At 34.3% G+C, this 20725-nt stretch overlaps 1 protein-coding gene across 1 annotated transcript in view; it reads left to right on the forward strand.

The window, feature by feature from the left end:
- LOC6046858 (CD151 antigen) overlaps positions 1-20725 on the forward strand; it is a 96455-nt gene that overhangs the window by 70927 nt on the left and 4803 nt on the right. Inside the window, exon 3 of the mRNA XM_038255651.1 lies at positions 17125-17316. Within this exon, the coding sequence (XP_038111579.1) occupies positions 17125-17316 (192 nt within the window). The remainder of the gene's footprint in view (positions 1-17124; positions 17317-20725) is intronic.

Here is a 20725-nt window from a genome sequence, read left to right on the forward strand (position 1 = left end):
TGTTTATTTATAACGTCAGCACAAAAGAAAGTCTTATGATGAAAGCAAAGTATTATAAATGATATGATTTCCAAAAGAAATAAAAAACGCAATTTTCACCAAAAGAAAATATTCAATCGTACAATATGCTTGTACGTTTGTAATCAAACAAGCGTTTATGCCAAACGCGATCATAGCAAGCTTCCCATGCGCCAGTGACAATGCACACCGCGGTTTTGGATTTTTAGCTTCGGTGAACCGCGTGTGCCGCACGGTGCAGGGAAGCTAGCCTAAGAAGCTTCTAAGAAAGTGACAGAGTCAGAGATAGCTATTTTCAACAACCGCACCACTACACACTCAATCGCGAGAACCTTAGGTAGAAAGCCATTGGCGTCGCCAGCATTGAAAACATTGAAAACGATATAAACGATGAATGCTTGGAAAGCTCCTATTGGAATCCAATGAACCCTGTTAGATAAACTTACGACAAATGAAGTCTACATTTAGGCGTTTTTAGGAGCGCACGGGAAACAAATTGATTGTAGCCGGATGAATGTCCTATTAAGAAGGTTATTTTTGCAATTTTTTTCCTTCTCTGTCTAATTCGTTCTCCTTAGTACCAGTAAACTCTTTCCCCATTTTGAACAAATCAGCTGTTGAAAGGTAGTCCATATCTCAGCTCAGGATAACAACTGAACCTATGTAATTGTTAAAGCAACCTAATAAAATGAAATGAAATGAAATGAAATGAATGTCCTATGTCACAAAAGTTTTTCAATAAACATTGGACAGATATGTAAAGACAGACAGGGCAAAAGAAACCGAAAAGCTACGATATCTTACATGTTGTAGAAAACATCGGTAGACAAGCTACTACAAACGAGTATAAGTCGAGCCAGCAAATATATGCGCCAGCATTCTCGCGCCAGTATTCGAAGCTCAACTTGACAACTTGTCGACTTGGCGACGAAGCGTCAAAAATCGATGCAGTGTGATTTTTTGACGATTTTTCCGCTTAAAATTCATGCTGAATCGACATATTTACGAAGATGGAAATGACGTCCTGGCTTAAAGTAAAACCTATACCTTTCTTTAGTAAGAAAGGCAAAAAGTAAATCGTTCTAAAAATTGATCGGGATTGCCGATCGATGTCGAATTTGTTTCAGATGCTCACTCATGGTCTGTACTATGAATGTAGCAAGAAATTTTGAATAAAATCAGAAATGAAAAATGTTGGCGAAGGTCACCAGGTGGGCTTTTACCTTTTTAGGGATTTTTTTCTTATGGTAGTTCAATCAAACGGCTCTAACTCCAGAACCATATTATGAATCTGGATGAAAATTTGGGAGGTTGTAGGGCTCGAAAAATGCAATTTTGAGATAAATAAAAGATATGAAAAAAAAATTTGACCATATTTTCATTTGAAAACTGTGTATTTTGTTGAAAAGTCTGGCCGCATCCGAAAACAGATGGATATTTCGAAATTTGCGCGGCAACTCGCCCAGGTTCAGCACACTAGCTTTCATCTGCATTCAGAAGAATCGAAATCGGATTTATGGGAGCTGAGAACGGCGCGACACAAAATTTTGCAAAATTTTACCACATACGAACATCACTCGACCTCCACGGAATTTATTTTCTTAAAATTCGAGGATTCGAGATAGACGAGTTCTGTCAAGGTGAATCGATAGAGCGTCAAAAATCGATGCAGTGTGATTTTTTGACGATTTTTCCGCTTAAAATTCATGCTGAATCGACATATTTACGAAGATGGAAATGACGTCCTGGCTTAAAGTAAAACCTATACCTTTCTTTAGTAAGAAAGGCAAAAGTATTTAAATTTTGTAAAATCCATATATTAATACCAAATAACTATGTATTTTTGGTTAAATGAAGTTTAAACTCTATAAATATTACAAAAATCACTTTTAATTCATGTTTTGAAAGATTTCCATCGATTTTGAAAAGTTTATTGAAGAAAAATCAAAGTGTCTCATTGTTACCCATGGGCTGGAAAGAGTGGGGAACAATGAGACAGTCCTGGATTCTGGGTGTATTCTAAACTTTGGCCAAATCTAATGAAAGGACATTGTAGCCCAACTTAATCCCTATGGAACGTCGAAAGACATTTAAAGAATTATTAGTTTTGGTGTAAATGGCAGCCTACGAGCGAAAAAGTATTTTTTGTTCATGATTTACATTTACACCCCAGAATCAAACATTTATGAATTACTTTTCAAGGGAGCGTCCATAACCAAAGCCACTTATATGGCAGACGTGTATCCAGTAGACACACAAAATCAAAAAAATCAAATTATTCGCTCTACAGCATTGCCTTGGCGTTCTCGATTGCGAGATTCCTACTCGAAACTAGGTGTCCGAAGGCTTGATTGTTGAGGCAATTGCAAACCTCTTTTTACACCTTAGTTTCCATCCACCCCGGGTTTCGAACTGACGATCTTTGGATTGTTAGTCCAACTGCCTACCAGCGACTCAACCGAGGCAGGACCCAGGGAGACGACTTCTACACCTGGACTGAGCTAACGACCTAACCTTTGTAGGTTAGTCCGGGGCCAACATTTACTTCCCGTCCGACGGAAGGCGTGATCAGACAAATCTCGTCTCAAAATTTGCCACCTGGACCTTCTGGGATCGAACCCAGGCCAACTGGGTGACAGGCAATCACGCTTACCCCTACACCACGGTCCCGGCCAGTAGACACACCTTTCCCCCAAATATGAGCCTGATTGGTTGAAACTACGACTTGTGAGAGCCATTTTATCATTGTTCCCCGTGTCTCATTGATGACTACTCTACCCTAATGCCGATTCTCAGTGTACGGGCGCACTGTTTTGTCGACCAAAAGAAAAAAAACAACAAAAAAATCGCTTTTTTCGATATGAATTTTAAACCAATATTGGGATGAAATCTACAAGAATTTGATAGAATTTGCCATCAGCAACACAATTCACGTATTTTTTCAGGAATTTATCGCTTAAATTGCGGAAAATTTTAAAATCAAAAACCCAAAAAATTATTTGTTATGGGCTACCATTTGACAGCTAGTGCTTTTGTTGTGGGCTCTCATTTGACAACCGTGCTAATGTCGACTGTTGTCAGTTTGCTTTGGTCGGAATAGGGTTACCATCCTTCCGGTCACGGAGTAATCGTGATTGCCTCTCGCCCAGTCGGCCTGGGTTCGATCCCAGACGGTCCCGGTGGCATTTTTCGAGACGAAATTTGTCTTATCACGCCTTCCGTCGGACGGGAAGTAAATGTTGGCCCCGGACTAACCTAAAAAAAAGGTTAGGTCGTTAGCTCAGCCCAGGTGTAGAAGTCGTCTCCCTGGGTCCTGTCTCGGTGGAGTCGCTGGTAGGCAGTTGGAGTAACAATCCAAAGGTCGTCAGTTTGAATCCCGGGGTGGATGGAAGCTAAGGTGTAAAAAGAGGTTTGCAATTGCCTCAACAATCAAGCCTTCGGACACCTAGTTTCGAGTAGGAATCTCGCAATCGAGAACGCCAAGGTAATACTGTAGAGCGAATGATTTGATTTTTTGATCCTCTCGGTCACCATGCAGCAAACACGAGAAAGAAAGAGACAAAAATGAGAGAATGAGAAAGAGAAAGAAAATCTCATCATTTTTTGTTCGATTCGTCTTTGTGTTTACATTCACCGACCGTCGCCAAGCAATGACGAACATGATTAGCGCTTCGTGTCTACGATCAATTTTCATTTTGGGAAATGATAGCTGACAAAAAGTTCTTGGAAAGTTCTATCAAATATCGAACAGTCCAATTCAGCGATAGATCCCATTTTCAAGATAGATCCCTGCTCCTCACTTTAATTTAATCCGTGAAATATGTTTCTTTCAAATCGATCCGCAACTTTCTTGCCAAATTATTTGCAAAATATTCCCGTAGCAGTAATTTATAAGGCCAAATCATTAAACTAAACAGCCAAATTTTGAACTTAACACAAAAGAAAATACCAATCACATTTTTCATCACGTCAAATCCAAAATCCTTCAAAAGTATTGAAGTGAAAAAAAAAACTGAAAAGCGTATTTTTCTTTTGAAATGAAATAAAAAGTTCTCAAAGAGAATTCAAAACATGTTTTGTGCTTTTGCTTATAAAATAAAGTAATATCATATCAGCTTAAAAATTCAAACAAATTCCTTGAAGTAAATGGATGGATGTAAACTATACAAAAATCCATTTCAATGCAAAAACGCTTTAAATAATTGTGAAAACAAACCAAAAACTGCTAAATGCTATTCGACTTTAAAGACAACCCTATTTTGTATGATTCTTGAGTGACAGACATGGTCCCAGAGGTTCAAGGTCAAACGAAGTTCGCGTAAAAGGCGTCTTTTGGCAATCAAAACGGATTTACAAACCCTAAACAGCATATTAAAGGTGAGAAATTTCTCTGCAAATTTATAATAAAAAATGTTTTTTAAAGATCGATCTACCTATAAGGCCAAAAATCAATTGCCTTAAAAAAAACATTTTTTACAGAAATTCTGTAAAGTTTAACTGAATTTCTATTCCCTGAAATTTCACTAAACGATTCAGTAATTCAGTTTTTTCTTATGTCTCTTATTGTATTTTTTTCACATTTTTTCTTACTTATGTAAGTCTCTTAGTTAACAACAATAATTGCTCCAAGATGGATTATGATGGACCAGGTACTTCAAAACTCTGTTGTGTACTTTAAAAGAACTTGTTTTAACTTAATTATTCACGAATAAAACCGGTTAGAACTTAATTGAAATGTTAATTTTTTTTTAAATTCAGCACGTTTCTTGTATCCGTTTGACAGATCATTTGCCAAAATTCATCAATCGTTGCTGGTATTTTAATTATCAATATATGATTTTTCTTGCCATTAAAAATGTTGCCAATGCTGTTTTTGGTACACATTTTACTCAAATCACCAATCAATCAAACATTATTTTAAAAAAATCTTATTTTAATAACCTTTGAGAAAAAAGTAAGTGGTTTGGGCAATCTTCCAAATAAAAAAAAAGCAACTAATAAGCTTTTTTGACATTTTCAATACTTTTGTTTTTTTTAAATCACTGTACAAAATTTAAAAATCAAACACAACACATTTGAAAGATCATATCAACTGTTACTAATTTTTCAATAATGTTTTCGCTTGTTGGTTCATCATTTACTTTGCAAAAATGGCAATCCAAAATTTGCTGTTTAAGGTAAATAAATATCTTCAAACCAATGATTATTTAAAATTAGAAGTTTTTTAATCAAAATCAGTTAGTTACTATAACACAATACCTAATCCTAAAAAACTTGCTATTTCATTAATAAAAAAAATGATGTGGGGAAAATATGTGTGTAATATATTTTTTTTTTTTTCTTAATTAACTTTGTGAGGTGTAAGCTGCCAAAGCGAAGAACTGGACATTTCTGCAGAAAGAGTGAAGTCTTCCGAGTGTTGGTCCAGAAGGGATTTCTACTTTCTTTTCGTATGGATATCGTTGAAGACGTCGGGAAGCTGTTCCAAGGAAATTGGAATGTTGGGTTCCGATCTCTACGAAATCTACCAAGCCTATGGATCGGAATTTTGCTTGTGAAGGAGGTTTATTATGGATCGTTGAATCTGAATCTTGATTTGGTGAGATCTATCCATTATTTGATTTTTTTTCCCTTATTTTATATAATATTCTATTGATCAAATGATATATCCATATTATCCCTTTCCCACCTTCCCTTTCTCCTATCCTCATTTCCTCCAAATCCGGACACTTAGTAGCATATCATTATTGTTATAGCTGACAAAAAATCATGTAATAAGTTGGAAATGAAGTAATATCATCAGGATGTAATATTAACAATCAGTTTTAAGAGAATGCATGAAAAATATGTCTTTTTTTTGACTCGTTTTTGCTAATGAATCGCACAAATTTGGACTGGAATGTTAGTGAATGGCATTCTTTAGGTCTCAAATATGCTGTTAACATCAAAACAACCGATATTTTATATAGAAATTAGCTTGAATTTAAGGAAATCAAAACCATAAATTTCTGCTTTGCCTTCCCGGTGCTTCGAACGCCTATGAAATATTTCACGTGAAACGTTTCGCATTTTTGGTGATCTTATAATTTTATTTTATTTAATTGTTTTGACATTAACTACAGCGTTCAAACAAACTTTAAATGAAAGTTGATGTTAGAATTCATCAAGTAGGGGAACTATACCCTTTCTCAGCCTATTTCTATTATCGGCCTATCAGCACTTTGATCATGAATTACAGCTTATATAAAGTGTTTTTGACTGTTCCAAAGTAATAAATAGCTCAAATAAAAGTGAGCAAGCAACTCTCCATTGTTGAAACATCTGAAAATGTTGATTTAATAGCAGAAACGGCAAAAGTGATGAGAATTGGTCGAACGGCTTAGTGTGATTAAAATGGGTATATTTCCCCTAACCCATTTTTGACATTTATAATGCGAATTTATATCCAAATAATTGATAAAACAAGATAAGGTGTCCGGGTTTCGAAGCGTCCGGGATTTCGAATCATGACGTTATATTGATCAAATCGTTCAGTAAGGTTCCCAAAACGTTTATCACTTTCCTATCGAAAAATCGTCAACATCCTAGGAGCTTATCTGCCAACAGCTGTAAACGAACCAAAATCTCCAAACAATCATTGCCAGAACGAAACGGCATTCGCTTAATCTTCCGCGCAAACAACCCCGGGCCAAACCCGTCGAAGAATCCATTAACATTCCACGGCGATTCGTTTAAAATCGACTTTACATAAATCAACAATTTCCGATTTTGGGAAGCCAAAAAAACACGCACTCGTCACGCATAATCCACGTATCAGAGCTGATTAATTCCAATCGAACGTTTAAGTCGATGAAGAAATTCCCAGACTCCTCCCCTTCGGGGCGATCAATTGGAAGCAATAACATAAAGCTAATATTTGAACAGCTCCATCACCATATTTTAATGACCACCGACGCGGCAGATTGAATGGATTGAATGCATCGCTCTGATAAACAAAACTTATACCGATGAAAAATGGTAGCTCGTCTCATTTCCACACTTCGATCTGTTTAAATCCCCTAGAATTAGTGAAATCAATTATTCATAGCATTTCAACAGAAAAAAAACACACAGATACATCTTCACGCTTGACTTGTGGCCCAGTTTCCCTCCCAATCAAAAAATCTCAAAAGACCCTTCTAGCCCTAGAGAGGAAATCAGAAAAATAACTCACTGGAAACAATTTACTTTGAATCCAATTCTTCAACCTAGCCTAGGCTGGTTGGTCATCAAGACACTCGATCTGAAACGTTTTTAAATTCTTCCAATGCAATCTCTCTCGTGGATTCAGCCTGCGCTGATTGAAAATTAATTGCCTTCTTCACTTTGTTCTGGAATCCGTCGCATTCACGGGTGGCCTCCGGGGCCCCCACTTGAAGCTGGACCAGATTGTGCTTCCATCTTTTTTATGATGAGAATTTCTTAGATTGGCGCATCGGGAAGCGCCATATGAGGAGGGATAATTTTGAATCGGGGTTTAATCGGAAGCGAAACGAATGAGTTTGGGCTGAAACAAGGTTTGCGATATTGTTTCGTTTTCGGCTGAACAACAATTTTGATTTTTAGTTGCTAATCATACTTGATATCATTCATAAAATTTATTTGAAAGGTACCTGACGGGAAAATAAAATTATTGAATTATCCAATTCAAAATAATTGTTGTTTTAAAAAGCTTTGTTTAAAGTTGTAAGAAAATTGAACGGTCAAAATTTTATTTTTTTCTTCAAACTTTTTTTGCAAACACACAGCAAAAAATCCGATGGTAAAATCGCATGCAAAAGCATGCACATCACCTTCGTCAAAATAAACACTTAATATTACACACTGCATGTACATTTTTTGCAAAAACAAAAAAAAAATTGCAACCGACGGGATTCAAACCCAGCACAAACAGTAAAGACTGGCGCCTTAGCCCACTCGGCCATCAGACCGATGAAACGCTGTAAGGATAAACGCATATATGAGCTTGACATTTCGGTCAAGTAGGTTTCCCATACTGATGGGCTACATATTTTAGCGTGTAAAATTACATAAAATATCAGAAAATAATGCAATATTTATTTTACACGCAGCTGGACTACTACTTTTTTAGCTGTGCAGTTGACCCAAGTTGACAAATTTTGTCCTCTTAAAGTCCTTTGAATTATTTTTTTTATTTCTTTTAATAGATTTTATCAATAAGAACTTCATTTTTGACATTTAAAGCCGCCCACTATTCCTCGTTATTTGAAAATTTGACACCATTTTGGTGTAATATTTTTTCCAGAAATGTGAAAAATATCATAGTTGTGATTTATGGGGCTAAAAAAATAAAAATTGAAAAAAAACAAGCATTTGAATTAAAAAAATAGAAAAAAAAATGCATTTTACACACATTCAGTTTATTTTTTGAAATCATTAGTTTTCAAAAAATGTAAGATTTGACAAAAACAAAAATATCAGCTTAAAAAAAAAACTAAAAACTGCACTGAAATGTAAATTTATATTATTGTGTATGTTCATTTTTTCAAAAACATGTGGTAAAATTACATCAACCTAGAGGTACACCCTAGAAATTACAAATATTTACTGTGTGCAGAGTTCAACGTAATTTTCAGAATGGAAAACTCACAAAAAAATACTGGTATAATAATGAATCACTTGATAAGATTAAACATTTCTTGAAAATATGTTTATGTTTTGATTGAAATAATGTGAAAAAGTTAAAGGAGAACAGATTCTAACAGAAATTCATTATTTTATCAGATTTTTGACGCTTGAAAAGTAATGGAAAGAAGATCTCGTTATTTTAAAAAATATTGTAGATTGTGTAGTCTGACTTGTTCTGTGCGAATTTTCCAATGTTGAGCAATTCTCAACGAAATCGGTATTTATTTAGAATTTTATTTTTTGTATTTTTTTAACCGACTGAAACTGTTTTGGTGCCTTCGGTATGATCAAAGAAGCCATTTTGCATCATTAGTTTGTCCATATAATTTTCCATACAAATTTGGCAGCTGGCCATACAAAAATGATGTATGAAAATTCAAAAATCTGTATCTTTTGAAAGAATTTTTTGATCGATTTGGTGCTTTCGGCAAAGTTGTAGGTATGGATACGAACTACTCTGAAAAAAAAAATAATACGCGGTAAAAATATTTTTGGTGATTTTTCATTTAGCTTTTTGCCACAAAAACTTGATTTGCAAAAAAACTCTATTTTTATTTTTTTTTATTTTTTGATATGTTTTAGAGGATATCAAATGCCAACTTTTCAGAAATTTCCAGGTTGCGCATTGAATCTTTGACCGAGTTATGAATTTTTGAATCAATACCAATTTTTTCAAAAAATCTAAATACTGGTCGCAAAAATTTTTCAACTTTATTTTTCAATGTAATTGGAAATTTTGAATAAGTGCATCGTTTTCAAGTTAAATCAATTTTTAGGTGACTTTTTTGAAAATAGTCGCTGTTTTATTTTTTTTTTTTAAATTAGTGCACATGTTTGCGCACCTTTGATTTTTTTTTTTTTTGAATAGTCAAATATTGAATATTACGCCGATTTAAAATATAAGTCTTGTTTTAAAAAATTTGATTTTTTTTTAAGAGATCGGAAAATTTTACGAATGTATCATATTTTAACATTGTAAATCGGACCATTAGAGGTATCGACATTAGAAAACGTTGGGTTGTTTGGGTGAGACTTAGAAAACATCAATTTTCTCAGCTTTTCAAAAATATTTTTTTCCAAAAGTAGGCAAACATGTGCACTGATTTTAAAAAATTAAAAGGTGCGACTATTTTCAATTAAGTTACCTAAAAATGGCTTTAACTTGAAAAAGGTGCACTTTATCAAAATTTTTATTGCAAATTTGATTTTACATCGAAAAATGAAGTTGAAAAATTTTTGCGACAAATATTTCGATTTTATCAAAAAATATTGATTATAAAATACATAACTCGGTCAGAGATTTTTTACACAACCTGGAAATTCCTGAAAAGTTGACATTTGATGTCCTGTAAAACATAACAAAAAAATGAAAAAAAAATAAAGATAGTTTTTTTGCAATTCAAAACTACTAAAAAATGGTCTCGGAATATTTTAATCTAGCGATAAAGCCAACGATAATAATTAGAATATGTAGATAATGCTAAATATTTTCATAAAATAGAAAATTGAATAAGATAAACGAAAACAAAACTACTTTTAGTGAAAAAGGAAAGCATAAATAAGAGAAGTAAACTATTTCTTAGTATAAGATCTCCGTAGTAAAAAAAGCTCAAAATTGCTTTTCAAATTTTCAAATATTTTTTTTCTGGCAATCGTTGCAAATATTTTTCTAAATTTTGGTATTCTGAAAATTGCTGTTTTTTTTCGCCAAGGAAAATTGTCACTTTAAATTTTTAGTTATGACCAATTTGAAGCATGGAGTTCTTACTTTTTGTAAGTTTTTCTATTCTATCAAACATCAGGTGTTTTTTTTTTTGTAAAGTTTTTTTTCAACATGGTTAATTCTATTTCTGTGATTATCAATTATTATCAATCAATTATTGAGCATGAACATGAGAGAATTAGTCTGTTTGTTTTTTTTTTCTCCTAGAAAGTTAAAAATTCCAAATGTTTTTTTTTATTATTTTTTTTATTATGATCGCTTGAAAATTATTTGTAAATAAGTTTCTAAATAATAATCTTTCAGGGAAAATCCCTCAAACGGTTCCTCGCACACTTTAAGTACACTCTTTTTTTCCAGCATTCATCGATTCACACTCACTGGTCACGTCACTGCATGTAAATAAACACATAAACTCTTCTAACCATGACCCTAGTAGCAAGCAGCAGCCGCAGGAGCCCTTTAGTGGCACTATATCGACACACCCGGCCGCATGCAGCAATCCGTCACCGTGGGTGGTCTCCGCTGCTCCAGTAAATCCTCTTACTGCGGGCCACGTGGCCTGACGGGAAGGTGTTTATTTCCGAGTGCGACCGCAAGAACTAATCATATTGTGCTTCGAGGAACGAAGAAGAAGTTAGTTTCTTCATCACTCGGGGCCCCTGAGACCGGAGTCGCAACTCTTTTTTTTTCTAGGTTAGGGTCCGGGCCAAGTGTTGCGCGCGTGGGTGGAATCGTGAGCTGCTCTAAGCAATTATTTATGTTCCGTTTGGCCGTCGGTCGTCTATTCCATATTTGTTATTACTTCATTTCACGAAATCTTTTGGGAGGGGGGAGCAGAAAAAGTGTCTTTATAAATGGGGAAAGAAAAGACCAATAAGTCACCACGAACTCGATGAATGGGCCACCTTAATTGATCGGATATTCTTTCCCCCCTCTCTCAGAGTCAACTTTGGGGACTCTGGAGAAGCTGGCCCGAATCTCGGGAGGGGATCCCAAATTGGATTTAACTATTTGTGGCACGTTTTGATTGTGCGCTATTCTATTCTGGAGGGAGATGTGACTCAGAGGTGCTTCCCAGAAGGAACCTTTCTCGGTTGTGTGAGAAATTGATAGTTTGGAGAATTCCATTTTGAAAAGCCCGCGGATTTGTCACGAAATTTAATTTAACCTTTCCCAGTGAATAGACGTCATCGAAGTGCGGAGTAGAAATTTAATTCAATTTAACCCGGGTTTAGAACACCTTCGTCAAAACGCCGCAAGTTACGTGATGTCTTGGCACGGAGTCTGCGAAATATTTTCTTAATCATCCAGAACACTTCAGCATGGGGTGTGTGGGATGGGCAACTCTACCGTGGGAAGAAAAGGGTTTCGCAGAGGTCGAAATTTTCTAAATCAGCCTGTTCTTCTAAGAAGGGGTTAACGGAGTAATTCATCGTTTGTTGTTAAAAATGGAATGTCGAACACTTCCAATCGAATAAAAAAAATTGTAAATAAATGTACGAATTAAGATAAGTCAAAATTAAATAGAAGAATTTTCCAGTTTCAAAAATGTTATGAAAAATTTCTTAACTTGGAGGTTTATTTAGGCAAACAAATCATCACATTTCTTAAAATTCCTTGAATATTAAAATTTTGAAATGTAATGGAAGTCAACCGTTGGTGAATTTCGTCATTTGAGTTATGTTTTAGATTCCTATTAACTTAATTAGTATGTAAACAAAGCTTCCCTTTGTACTTTGCTTCGATGATCGGATAATCTCAAACCTCAAGCTGATTTATTATTTATATGCCGTCTTCAAACTCGTCGATAATTACTTATGAATTCTTCAGCTGTCAGGTCAAACAACAACCGGTAGCAATGAAGCTTCTTTTGATATGACGTCTGTTGTCCAGACATTCCAAAATGAATAGCCCAAGCCACCAGCTCGTCATGGCTCTAGGAGTGCTTCGCCAAAACGGGAGTCCCTCAGGTGAAAGTCTGAGGCCAGCATTCCAAGCATAGTTTGGAGGTAGGGGGAGGGAGGGCCTCCCATCATAATAGTTTTGTGGTGAGTTGTGGTTTTGATCCTCTATCGTCGAATAGAGCTTCACAATTGTGGCTAATTAGGATTCTTCTTTTATCGCGCTGACGAGGTGGCTCCCTACCGTGGCCGAACCAACTTCAAAGCTTCGTCGGTTATCGAGCTTTGCTGCTGCAGATAGCCATATCTGGATACTGAAGGATGGTCAAACATCATCAGCTTCCTTAAAATTTTCGGAGCAGTTTCTCTGGAAATCAAAAATAACATGATTTTTTTTAACCGAAAATTTGAAAATTTCTTCAAATATGTTAAGATATCTTTTCTGATTTGCCAAAGACTTTTCGTCAACCTCTCACAAGCCAGGTACCACCCATCGACATTTCATTAACATATTAGATCAAATTACGACGAAGTGGTTCCGTCCGACTTCCGACCTGGGTCTCGGTTAGCCCGACCGTCACAGGTCACTCCAACTCAAGAGGAGACCTACCGTCCGACCCAGATCATTAATCAGCAAAAAACGGATAAAAAGTGCCCGAATTGGAAGATAGACAAAAAAGCAGATCTTCACGGGGATGGACAGCGCGAGTCGTAAGTTCACACCTTTCTCCGGTGGTGTATATGGTCATAAAAAAGAGCCCTCAACTTGGTCCTCTTCGGCAGCGGTCGAAGGCGATGGAGTGTGACCCGGAATCGATAAGTGTGTGCGACCAAGTGGCCGTATCGTCTGTGGCGTTGCCACGGTTGACCACGGTTGAGTTGGTCATTCGAAGAGGCATACCTACAGCAACAACAAAAAAAAAGTGCCGATACATAATCGTGATGGCACGACATGACGTGGTTGAACCTGCCCGCAAAGAGTGAGAGATGCGACCACGGTGATAACACGCCGGCAGAAAACATAAACTCATCATCGCCGGCTGGCCCGGTTGTCGGCCGTCACGATGGCCGGTTAGAGTCTTCCTCGGAAGAGTTTATTTTGTGGAGAAAAAAAAAATGCTGATGATGTCATGATGAAGGTGGGCGCACGTAAAGATCTTGAGGTGCGATAGAATTTATTCAATAATGAGGTTATCGAGATAGCGTGAACTCATAACATTGACAGCAATGCTCAAGATATACATAAAAAATCGCATTTTCTGCGGAAAAAATGCAACAAAATCTGCCATCCTAAAAACTAAAAACTAAAAACTAAAAACTAAAAACTAAAAACTAAAAACTAAAAACTAAAAACTAAAAACTAAAAACTAAAAACTAAAAACTAAAAACTAAAAACTAAAAACTAAAAACTAAAAACTAAAAACTAAAAACTAAAAACTAAAAACTAAAAACTAAAACTAAAAACTAAAAACTAAAAACTAAAAACTAAAAACTAAAAACTAAAAACTAAAAACTAAAAACTAAAAACTAAAAACTAAAAACTAAAAACTAAAAACTAAAAACTAAAAACTAAAAACTAAAAACTAAAAACTAAAAACTAAAAACTAAAAACTAAAAACTAAAAACTAAAAACTAAAAACTAAAAACTAAAAACTAAAAACTAAAAACTAAAAACTAAAAACTAAAAACTAAAAACTAAAAACTAAAAACTAAAAACTAAAAACTAAAAACTAAAAACTAAAAACTAAAAACTAAAAACTAAAAACTAAAAACTAAAAACTAAAAACTAAAAACTAAAAACTAAAAACTAAAAACTAAAAACTAAAAACTAAAAACTAAAAACTAAAAACTAAAAACTAAAAACTAAAAACTAAAAACTAAAAACTAAAAACTAAAAACTAAAAACTAAAAACTAAAAACTAAAAACTAAAAACTAAAAACTAAAAACTAAAAACTAAAAACTAAAAACTAAAAACTAAAAACTAAAAACTAAAAACTAAAAACTAAAAACTAAAAACTAAAAACTAAAAACTAAAACTAAAAACTAAAAACTAAAAACTAAAAACTAAAAACTAAAAACTAAAAACTAAAACTAAAAACTAAAAACTAAAAACTAAAAACTAAAAACTAAAAACTAAAAACTAAAAACTAAAAACTAAAAACTAAAAACTAAAAACTAAAAACTAAAAACTAAAAACTAAAAACTAAAAACTAAAAACTAAAAACTAAAAACTAAAAACTAAAAACTAAAAACTAAAAACTAAAAACTAAAAATTCAATTAAATTCAAGAAATTTAAAAAATTCAAGAAATTCAAGAAATTCAAGAAATTCAAGAAATTCAAGAAACTCAAGAAACTCAAGAAATTCAAGAAATTCAAGAAATTCAAGAAATTCAAGAAATTCAAGAAATTCAAGAAATTCAAGAAATTCAAGAAATTCAAGAAATTTAAGAAATTCAAGAAATTCAAGAAATTCAAGAAATTCAAGAAATTCAAGAAATTCAAGAAATTCAAGAAATTCAAGAAATTCAAGAAATTCAAGAAATTCAAGAAATTCAAGAAATTCAAGAAATTCAAGAAATTCAAGAAATTCAAGAAATTCAAGAAATTCAAGAAATTCAAGAAATTCAAGAAATTCCAGAAATTCAAGAAATTCAAGAAATTCCAGAAATTCAAGAAATTCAAGAAATTCAAGAAATTCAAGAAATTCAAGAAATTCAAGAAATTCAAGAAATTCAAGAAATTCAACAAATTCAAGAAATTCAAGAAATTCAAGAAATTCAAGAAATTCAAGAAATTCAAGAAATTCAAGAAATTCAAGAAATTCAAGAAATTCAAGAAATTCAAAAAAATCAAGAAATTCAAGAAATTCAAGAAATTCAAGAAATTCAAGAAATTCAAGAAATTCAAGAAATTCAAGAAATTCAAGAAATTCAAGAAATTCAAGAAATTCAAGAAATTCAAGAAATTCCAGAAATTTAAGAAATTCAAGAAATTTAAGATATTTAAGAAATTTAAGAAATTAAAAAATCAAGAAATTCAAGAAAATCAAGCAATTCAAGAAAATCATGAAATTCAAGAAATTCAAGAAAATTGAAAAAAATCAAGAAATTCAATCAATTGAAAAATGCACGTGCTATAAACTCATGTTAATAGTAGATCGGTCCTGCCCAGCCCTGAATAGAGCTAATTACAATTATTTCCTGTAGAGTGGAATCCCACCAACGTCTCAATCTTAGCTCCAAACCATCCATCAATTCTATCTGTCTCGTAATCATTAATGTCCACAAAACGCTCCCAATAGACGTCCGACGGCGGCGCCAACCTCACCGACCGGCACCCTACAATAACTAATTAGCATGACTTGATTAGATTATATCTATTACTAGCCGCTCTTGACACGAAAGTTCATCTTGGTTCAACATCTCGACGATGCATCTGCCCTCGGCAGCCAGCAGCTTCTCTCCCGACGCGGTGAAGTTCACTGAGGTGTGCAGGCAGCCAGCCAGCCATCCAATTTGTTTACATTTGAGAAAGATACCTGTTGTTTGTTTTGCTTCATCACTGCACTGCGATGATACGCCGTACGTCAACCGGGCTAGATATATTACATCATTATTCTAGCGTGGACGTCAGTCGCGGCACCTTGAGCTTCTCAGCTGCTTGAAGTTGCAGTTTTGCGGAATTACGGAAAAAAACTTAAAATCATAGTATCGTGGATGATTTTACTTTGTGAATTGCGCGATTTCGTGAATCCTAACATTATTTTCAGTGGAATGTTGACTATTTTTCACGGTTCTTTGAATTACATTTTTCCGTTCTCAATTCGTGTAGGTTGAACTTGAACCGCTAACTTCAGAAAAAGTGCCGGCCACGCCAAGTCCCTCGTGGGACTTTGAATAATTCAAAGCTTCGCGATGATCTAACGCTCGTCGATCGACGTTGACAGCCGCGGCGGCGTTCAAGCGTTCAGGCGTGATGAGTCGAGTCGCGCATGGCGAATCAAAGTGTATTGATTTAAGCTAATAAGCGCGATTGAACGCTCGCTCGAGGATGACGCCAGGGTTGGAAACAGTATTGGCAAACTTTGAACAGTAGGAGGAGGGAGGGTTTCTAATCTTTGGATCTCCCATATGGCCTCAGGGTTGATGGAGGTAGGTAGGTAGGCAGGCTGCTTTGAAGTAACTTTTGCACAATATTGATATTTAATCTAAATTCAATCGAGTTTGGTTGCTTTACTGGCAGAGTTTGAACGTGATGTGCAAATATTGTGCCAGCTTGACGGTGTTGACAGAGTTAAGCTTCTGATGAAAAGTTTTTCGGATGTAATCAGGCTTAAGAAGATGATGGCAGCTGATCAATGTCAATGATTCTGGTTCGTGGAATTTGAAATTTCATAATAATTATTGGGTCCATAGCAATTTACTTGTTTGTAGAACTTGGATAATCTTAAAAAACATCAAAATTTCTGAAAAAAGGAAATACATTCAACAATTCTAAATTAAATTGAAGTTCAATTCCACCTACCGTCTCTTCGAAGTCCAAATTGGAGAAGCTAAAAGTCACTTCTTCCTCAAATCATCGTTACGTCAAGCAATGCTGCTCTCGCTTCGCTTCGTGACCAAATCGTTTACATTCTCAAGTGGCACTTTGGGCCCAAATTAATTGTTTGTTCTGCTTTATGACGCTTCTGTTCAACTTCTTTCCTTTTCCAATTTGACCAATGTCAATCTTAATTTCCAAGTGTTTTCCACCACTTCTCTCATTTCTCTCCTCTGGTTTCTCCTCTTGCAGATGTCCGGACTGGTGATAATCGGCGTCACGGTTTGGACCGTGCTCTGGAAGCACCACTACGTGTCGCTGCTGTCGACGACCAACTACGCCATCGGAACGTACTCGCTGCTAGCCGCCGGACTGCTGGCTGTCCTCGGGGGCATCCTCGGTTGTTGTGGCGTTTGGCGCGAGCAGCGGGCGCTGCTGTTGGGGGTAAGTTTCTTTCTGCGTGAAATTTTAGTTTTGTTTTGAAGAAATTTTTTATAAGTTTTAACATAAAATTAAATAAAATCCCTTAAAAGCTTTGTTTCGAATTGTGATTTTTTTCATAAAAAAAATCACGCTCACTCTGAGACCTGCTCCCATCTATTTTCGCCCAAAAAAGTCGGCAGAGCATTCGTATGCAAATGGCTCTTTTGTGGTGCTGTAGTTTGGAATAATTTTGCAATCACTAAATCGTACACGGTCCAATTACTATTCCACATTTTATGACTCTTGCTTGGTTGTACCCGCCCCAAAAAAACAAAGAACCGGACAAACAAATATAGTTCAAACTTCACTTGAAAACTTTCGCCATGAATCACCAACCAACAAGCGCGTTACAAAGAGGGAGCTGAATTCCAATCGCCCTCGACCTGAGGTTTCCAATTTCCAATATCGCGCACAACTGGGAGAAATTCTGAAACACTATCGCGCAACTGCTGGCAGCTCAAAACGCTGCAATTAAGGGTTAGAATAAAATTCCTCGCCACTCTGTCCATACAAATGAGTTCGTCAGTGAGTTCATATTTCCAAACAAAGCATTACATCACGTTCTGTTTACGGATTTCGCGGGCGGACGGGACTTCTCCAGCATTGTTGCTGGACTCGCTGGTGTTGGAGATCGAAAGTGGTTTTGTGAGCTTGAAGTCTCTTCATGCGCTGAACTGAACTCTGGATGAAGCATCACGTCATCGGAACTGGTGCTGTAACCATCAAATTTATTATGAAATTCACATTTTCAGTGTAAATTTGTTTAAAAATGATCAAATTTCAAACTAATATTTAATAAAATGTAAACTTGGACAATTTAAAGATATAAATTTGGAGCAAATCTAGAAATTCAAGAAATTCAAGAAATTAAAGAGTTTTAAGAAATTGAAGAAATGCTAAAATTCTAGAAATTCTACCAAGTCTAGAAATTTTAGAAATTCTAGAAATTCTGAAAATTTTAGAAATTCTAGTAATTCAAGAAATTCAAGAAATTCAAAAAATTCAAGAAATTCAAGAAATTCAAAAAAATCAAAAAATTCAAGAAATTCAAGAAATTTAAGAAATTCAAGAAAATCCGGAAATTTAATAAATTCAAGAAATTCCAGAAATTCAAGAAATTCAAAAAAATTCAAGAAATTCAAGAAATTCCAGAAATTCAAGAAATTCAAGAAATTCAAGAAATTCCAAAAATTTAAGAAATTCAAGAAATTCAAAAAATTCCAGAAGTTCAAAAAAATTAAGAAATTTACAAAAATCAAGAAATTCTGAAATTCTAGAAATTCTAAAATTCTAGAAATTCTAGAAATTCTAGAAATTCTAGAAATTCTAGACATTCTAGAAATTCTAGAAATTCTAGAAATTCAAGAAATTCTAGAAATTCTAGAAATTCTAGAAATTCTAGAAATTCTAGAAATTCTAGAAAATCTGGAAATTCTAGAAATTCTAGAAATTCTAGAAATTCAAGAAATTCTAGAAATTCAAGAATTCAAGTAGGGGAACTATACCCTTTCTCAGCCTATTTCTATTATCGGCCTATCAGCACTTTGATCATGAATTACAGCTTTCCTAAAGTGTTTTTGACGGTTCCAAAGCAATAAATAGCTCAAACAAAAGTGAGCAAGCAACTCTCCATTGTTGATACATCTGAAAATGTTGATTTTATAGCGGAAAACGGCAAAAGTGATTAGAATTGGTCGAACGGCTTAGGGTGATTAAAATGGGCATATTTCCCCTAATTCCAGAAATTTAGAAAATTCAACAATTTCAATAAATTCATCGAGTTGAAAAAGTTATAATTTCAAGATTTTCAAGATTTTCAAGATTTTCAAGATTTTCAAGATTTTCAAGATTTTCAAGAGTTTCAAGATTTTCAAGATTTTCAAGATTTTCAAGATTATCAAGATTTTCAAGATTTTCAAGATTTTCAAGATTTTCAAGATTTTCAAGATTTTCAAGATTTTCAAGATTTTCAAGATTTTCAGAATTTTCAAGATTTTCAAGATTTTCAAGATTTTCAAGATTTTCAAGATTTTCAAGATTTTCAAGATTTTCAAGATTTTCAAGATTTTCAAGATTTTCAAGATTTTCAAGATTTTCAAGATTTTCAAGATTTTCAAGATTTTCAAGATTTTCAAGATTTTCAAGATTTTCAAGATTTTCAAGATTTTCAAGATTTTCAAGATTTTCAAGATTTTCAAGATTTTCAAGATTTTCAAGATTTTCAAGATTTTCAAGATATTCAAGATTTTCAAGAATTTCAAGAAATTTAAGGATTTTAAGGATTTCATGAATATTATGAATTTGCATAATTTTAAGAATTTCCTTTTATTTGCAAGAAATTAAAAAAAAACATAAATTCGAGAAATTAAGCATTTTTCTACGAAATCGGTCTTTTTTATAATTTAAATTATTATATTTTTTAATCCAGCTGAAACTTTGATGGTATCTTCTGTATGCCCAAAGAAGCCATTTTGCATCATTAGTTTGTCTATATAATTTTTCATAAAAATTTCACAGCTTTCCATACAAAAATGATATATGAAAATTCTAAAATCTGTATCTTTTGAAGGAATTTTTTGATCGCTTTGGTGTCTTCGGCAAAGTTGTAGGTTGGATAAGAACTACACTGAAAAATAATGAAACCGTTATGTTTTTTTATGTTTAATTTCATTTTTTGTTACTAAAACTTGATTTGCAAGAAAACTTTATTTTTAATTTTTTTCTGATATGTTTCAGGGGACATCAAATGCCAACATTTCATAAATTTCCAGAACGGGCAAAAAAATTTTTGACCAAGTTATGAATTTTTGAATATTACGCCCTTTTGAAATGTTAGTCTTAATAAAAAAAATTAAATCAATCAAAAAAAATCAAACCATCCACATTAACGACCCCCGGGTCTTTTGTGGTCTCTATTGCAAGTTTCTGCTCGAACCTAGGAGTCCGAAGGCTTGAATGGGGAGAGCACCCAAACCTCATTTTACTCCAAGGAACCTTCCACCCCAGTGTTTGAACTGACGACCTTTGGATTGTGAGTCCAACCGCCGCCAGCGATTCCACTGGAGTAGGCTTGGTTTGGTGTGTTGTTTGTACTTATGGCATGGAGACGACTCCTACACCTGGAATGACTTAACGGCCTAACAACCAAGGCCGGGACCGACATTTTACTTCCTCATCCGATGGAAGGTTGTAGCAGATGGGAATCGAACCCAGAATCATCCGCTTACAATGCGGACAGCGTAACCATTCGGCCACGCACTGCCACCAAAAATTAAATATTGTTTTCGAAAAGATCGCAAAATTTCACGAATGATTCAGATTATAACATTGAAAATCGATCCATTAATTGCTGAGGTATCGACTTTACAAA

The sequence above is a fragment of the Culex quinquefasciatus genome, chromosome 2, assembly GCF_015732765.1.
Source record: "Culex quinquefasciatus strain JHB chromosome 2, VPISU_Cqui_1.0_pri_paternal, whole genome shotgun sequence".
In the NCBI taxonomy this organism is placed as follows: domain Eukaryota; kingdom Metazoa; phylum Arthropoda; class Insecta; order Diptera; family Culicidae; genus Culex; species Culex quinquefasciatus.